This window comes from Puccinia triticina, chromosome 8A (genome assembly GCF_026914185.1).
Source record: "Puccinia triticina chromosome 8A, complete sequence".
In the NCBI taxonomy this organism is placed as follows: Eukaryota; Fungi; Basidiomycota; class Pucciniomycetes; order Pucciniales; family Pucciniaceae; genus Puccinia; species Puccinia triticina.
The window spans coordinates 2,269,223-2,274,081 of NC_070565.1; the positions used below are offsets into that span (position 1 = coordinate 2,269,223).

A 4,859-nucleotide genomic window follows, 5' to 3' on the forward strand; every position below is an offset into this window, starting at 1 on the left:
TGGCATGTGTCGGCAGCAACAATCACACTGCTGGCTGTTTGAAATTAAGCTTGTGTTGTTGGGCAGCTGCATCTATGTTCTGCTCAATTGTATGATTGAGATCAAGCTTTGATCCTCTGGAGCAGTGCAGTGTCAACTTATGTGAAATAGTATTTGAGCAAACCTCCGCAGGGCAACACCAAAATCATTGGCACAGTGGGTTTACATCTCTTCTGTGTATTTTTCATATCTCACGGAGAATGGGTGGGTAAAGACAGCATCAAAAGAAGAAATTGTCGCCTTATTTACAATTCAGCGATGTGCTCCTTCAGTAAGAATCGGGACAAAGATACATGCGCTCAGGTGCACTCGCAAGTTCTAGTTAACAACATAGGTTTATTTACGTGTAATTTGATGGGGGGTGTGTGGCATAAGAAAGGGAGAAGTAGGTTTCAACGTATTCCAATGATTAAGGAAGTCGGTAGTTATTGCCTGGGCAAGCTGGTATCGGGTGGGGACTTGGACCGAGGCAAGAGAGCAAAGCTTGTCCGGAGACTGGAAGACAGGAGCGAGCATCTTGACCAGAAGTGCGGAAAGGCTACGCCAAATGGTTTCTTTGCAGGTGTGTGACGTTGAAGAGTGCTGCTTGATGATAGAGATTGCCTGAATGAATGACATGCACGTCAACACTCCAGCTATGCAATGATCCCGTGATGTAATGAAGAGTCCGCGAACTCCAGCAAGGATGAAGTAAACAAGGGGCTGGAAGTTCTGCTTCTTCTGATACTTTTGGAGCTTTTGGACTGCTGCTTTGGGGAACTGAGTCAGAGCCGATGGATCCGGCTCGGTAGGAGAGAGTTGTTTGTCTGAGTTGTTGGTGGAAGCTTGATTGGCACGGGTGTTTGCCTTCTTTTGCGCTGCCGTCAAGGGAGCCTTGCTCAGGGAGTGCGTTTGCATTATGATATAGGCCATCAGAACATCTATGATAACGTTGCGGAAGTCATGAAGGAGATCGACGGAGTGCATGCGCTGGTTGGGCTGAAGAGAACGGTTGCTCTGATCTGAGGGCGGGTCGAAGGTGGATGATGAGTTTTTCAAAGTGTCGAGGTAACGAAGTGCTTTGACGCCCCTTGTGACGTGATCGTCCGTTGGTTGGGAGTTGATTGGTGGCGGGATGAAAAAACTATCAGCCATCAGTTCAACGGAGGCAGCGACAACCTTGGCCCATTTGGCGGTGACGTATTGGGGGGGGGGTAGTGCAATCGGTACAAGCAACGGACAAGAGTGGACTCTGGATGTTGAGTTCTTTTGAAAGGGGGAATGAAGGAGCCAGGCGCGAGGTCATTGTTCTTATTGCCGAACTCAGTTAGCAGTGGGAAGTCGAGCAAATCCGGGCAATACCACTGCTCCTGATGAGAGGGGCTGAGGAATTCATCGGCTGAGGTAGAAGGAGACTGTCAGCTGTTGTAAATCAAGTCGCACCATCGACCAGCAGTCAAACTCACCCAGAGATGTTATTGTCTGGATCCAAGAGGAATAGGAGCAGGAGATGCGTCCCAATTGGAAGGAGGGAGCGGCCAGAGGTGGATTGTGCAGACCCTGGGCGCAGTTTTCGAGCAAATGGGAGAGAGAATTCCAAGTGGCCACATACTTGGACCAGGACGGTTTTGATCCAGCCCACTCCTGAGTGATAGAAACCACTTGTGCTCGGATCTGGTCAGACTTAATGATCGTGAGGTGAGGAAGTGGAGAGGTGGCGGTCTGTTTGGATGATTCAGTTGGACGCTGATCAGTATGAGTTGTGGTCGAATTCAAGGGACCACTAGCAGCAGGAGTGGGGCCATGCTCAGCCGTAGGAAGCGGGAGGGATTGAGGCTCCCCGGATGTCTGATTTGCTGTAGCATCTTTGTGAGGCGCGGGGGATGGGGATTGCTGGGGGGCCAAACCGTGTTCGGAAGTAGTTGATCCCTCGGCGGTGGGATCGCTCAATCGAGGGTGTGTGGAAGCGTCTGGTTGCGCACCACCGGGCAGTGTGACTTGAGATGGGTAGTCGTCAGGTCTGGCAAGACGTAGATTTTGGCTAGTTTTGTCGGCAACGGCGTTGGGCTGCCCAAAAGGATGGCTCAGCGCCGGCGGGGACCACGTCTTCCCAGGAGAATTGGTCCTTGTCCAGCGAGTCGGTAGGTGGGAGGCCGGCTAGGGTTGTCTGAGGAGTCATGATTGGCGCTAGGGAAGTGCTGGCCAATGCTGGGGTCTTGTCAAGGAGATTGACCACCTTAACCGATTTCTCCTTTGGTCCTCGTTTGATGGGTGGCCGCTTGTGGAATGGCTTCCCCATTGAAACCGCTGTGGTTGAGGGGCTGGTGGGTTGGGCAATTCTGATATCCTTGTCATTGGGGACAATGCCGGTTTGTTCCCATTCTGTAGGGAGAAGGTGGGTGGTGAGTTGCAAGGCATTGAATTGGTGGATCATGAGGATACAGGACAACCCACTTTGTCTGCTCCGTCTGATGGAAAATGCTAGATCTTGAGCTTTGCGTTTGCAGCTACGGGGTAACTTGAGGGCAAGGATTGCTAGAGCTTGTTGCTCGGCAGCTCCAATGCTGCGATCAAACTCATCGGCGGTAATCTCCTGGATCTCGGTTGACAGAATGGATTCTTGAGGTTCAAGGGAGGCGGAGGATACCGACGGGAGGTTCTGAAGGGCAAACTGGGAGAATGAAGGTGGGGCGGTCGGAAGCCCCGGATAGTTCTGAAGGAGGTCCTGTTCAGCTGATGCAACGCCAAATCAGCTTTGGCACGGCAGGACAAGCAGGAATGGCTGAGATTTGACTTACTGGGAGGTGGAGTGGCAGACAGCCGATCACTGGTAGGAGGGGTGGGTGTAGACTGGTCGGACGGGTTTGATGGAGGGCGATCACTCATGTTGGTGGGTGTGGATTAAATCTGAAGAGGAAGAATGGGTTTGAGAGTGGCGGAATGTGAGGAAAGCGGAGGACGATGAGTGGGCAAAAGAGCGAGGGCAGGGTCAGGAGAACCCCGTATTTATGGGCGACAGAAGAAGGGGGCACTTGTCCTTTGTGGGGCCCCAATTGTATGGGAGCTGTGTGGGGTCACTTTCAACTTCTCCCTTTGAGAAGATCTACAAGAATGTTTGCTTTGGGTGACCGAATACCCCGCTGCTGATGATGGCTTCCCTTATTTGCACATGATGATATGTAATTGGGCAAGCGTGACGCACGCTGAGCATGGGAGATCCGTTCCCACCCCCATTCTCAGCGTGCACAATGTGGCTCCTCCCGGTGATAGGCCAGGGAGAGATCCTTGATCAGGGCAATGATATTGCGGGGTGAGGACGTGACTTGGTTCAAGGGCAGCGCGGCCGGATCTGTGCTGTGGCAGGGTAAATGTAGGGGGAGGACTGAGCATGTATGTAGCACTCGGTGCTGCATGCTCAGTCTTCCAGATGTTCTACCAAACGTCACAGTGGACAACATAGTTGCCTAGATTATCTGTAGTGTGACACCTTGGCAGCGTGGCAACGGCTTGGGTCAGCAGGTGGATAGATCTTGAAGTGGTGAATGAGCTCCCTGGGCAGGCGTTGACAGTGGGTCCTGCAGTTGGATCCTTCGGTACGCGGAGAATAGCACAACTTGGGTGTCGAGATGATTCAGGCACGCCTGAAAGCTCATTGGGGTGGGGCCTTGGTAGGCTTGATCTGCCACATGGTTGAGACATCAGGCCTGGCTGATCATTTGGCATTTGTCCACCCTGACGTTCGGCCGAGCGTCATGGTGTGCATCAGATGCCGGCCGGCGTGGACAAGTCACAAGCACATATCACAACCCCGCCACCGATTGTTGGTGCTTCAGCCGATCTCTGTATAACTCTGACGGCCCCACATGACCCTATCAATGCGCACCCACAGCATTATTGGCAGCGGTGCTTGGGTTTGGGAGACACGTGAAGCCGACCCAACTGCATTGCGGAAGGAGCGATGATTGAGCGCAGTGCCTCTGGTGGTGCTTATCAATCATTACTGACACCGATGCGAGACAACCAATGAAACCAAAGGGTTGTGCACCGCACACATTGTGGGCTCCCCACCCTCTTCAGCCATAACATGACCCACCAGCTAGCCAGGAGGTCCCATCTTGAGCGTGTTTGGGTAGAATAGGAAGGGCAGATGAAGACTGGGAATGTGGCCCCGTGTCGGGGACCAATGATTGCTTGTGCAAGCAACCTCACTCCGGTGGTGAAGGGCTGCCCCGGCCAACACCCCAAATTCATGAACCCACACCTCTCGCGTGGCCTGTAAACGCGTGCGCAAAGGAGCAACTCCATTGGCTCTTGGGTGATGAGATGTCATTGCTGTAGGCAGCGAGGGTGATAGGTGCGCCGCAGGAGGGGTGACATCCTGTGCTTGTCCACCCCGACCTTTGGCCGATGGTTGTGGTGGACAGCGTATAGGGCAAGAACCCGGTCATGCCCACAGTGCCCACATGGTTGTCTCCCCCAACGTTCGGCCGGACGTGAGGGTGGACACAAGCAGGGTGGCCTCGGAGTCCTGCCTCTGCCCGAGGGCCATGTAGCAAGGATGGGTGGAAAGTCAGCCTGAGCCTCACTCAGGGGTGACGCGTGTATTGTCATCGTCTCTGAGGGCACTCATAAAGAGGTTACAACTACAAGATTTATATAAAGGGAATTATGAATTATACCGCTTCGTGGAGGCTCCATCCCTGCATGGGACAGCCCTTCAAGTGTCCACCTGCATCATGCCCGTTGATATCACAGCGGGATTTGGAGCTGAACCACTGGGCCCCGCCGGTGGTAGGCCGGTGGAATTTGGCGCTTGGGCGGATGAACTCGTGCCAGTGGTG

General features: G+C 53.4%; 1 protein-coding gene across 1 annotated transcript; it reads right to left on the reverse strand.

The window, feature by feature from the left end:
• Positions 1 to 1,753: 1,753 nt before the first annotated feature.
• Positions 1,754 to 2,197, reverse strand: PtA15_8A214 (uncharacterized protein; the record flags this gene model as incomplete). The annotated part of the gene is made up of 3 exons (XM_053171620.1): positions 1,754 to 1,764; positions 1,800 to 2,085; positions 2,120 to 2,197. 3 exons carry the CDS (start codon positions 2,195 to 2,197, stop codon positions 1,754 to 1,756), a joined length of 375 nt encoding a protein of 124 aa, XP_053022865.1.
• Between the last annotated feature and the right edge of the window lie 2,662 nt (positions 2,198 to 4,859).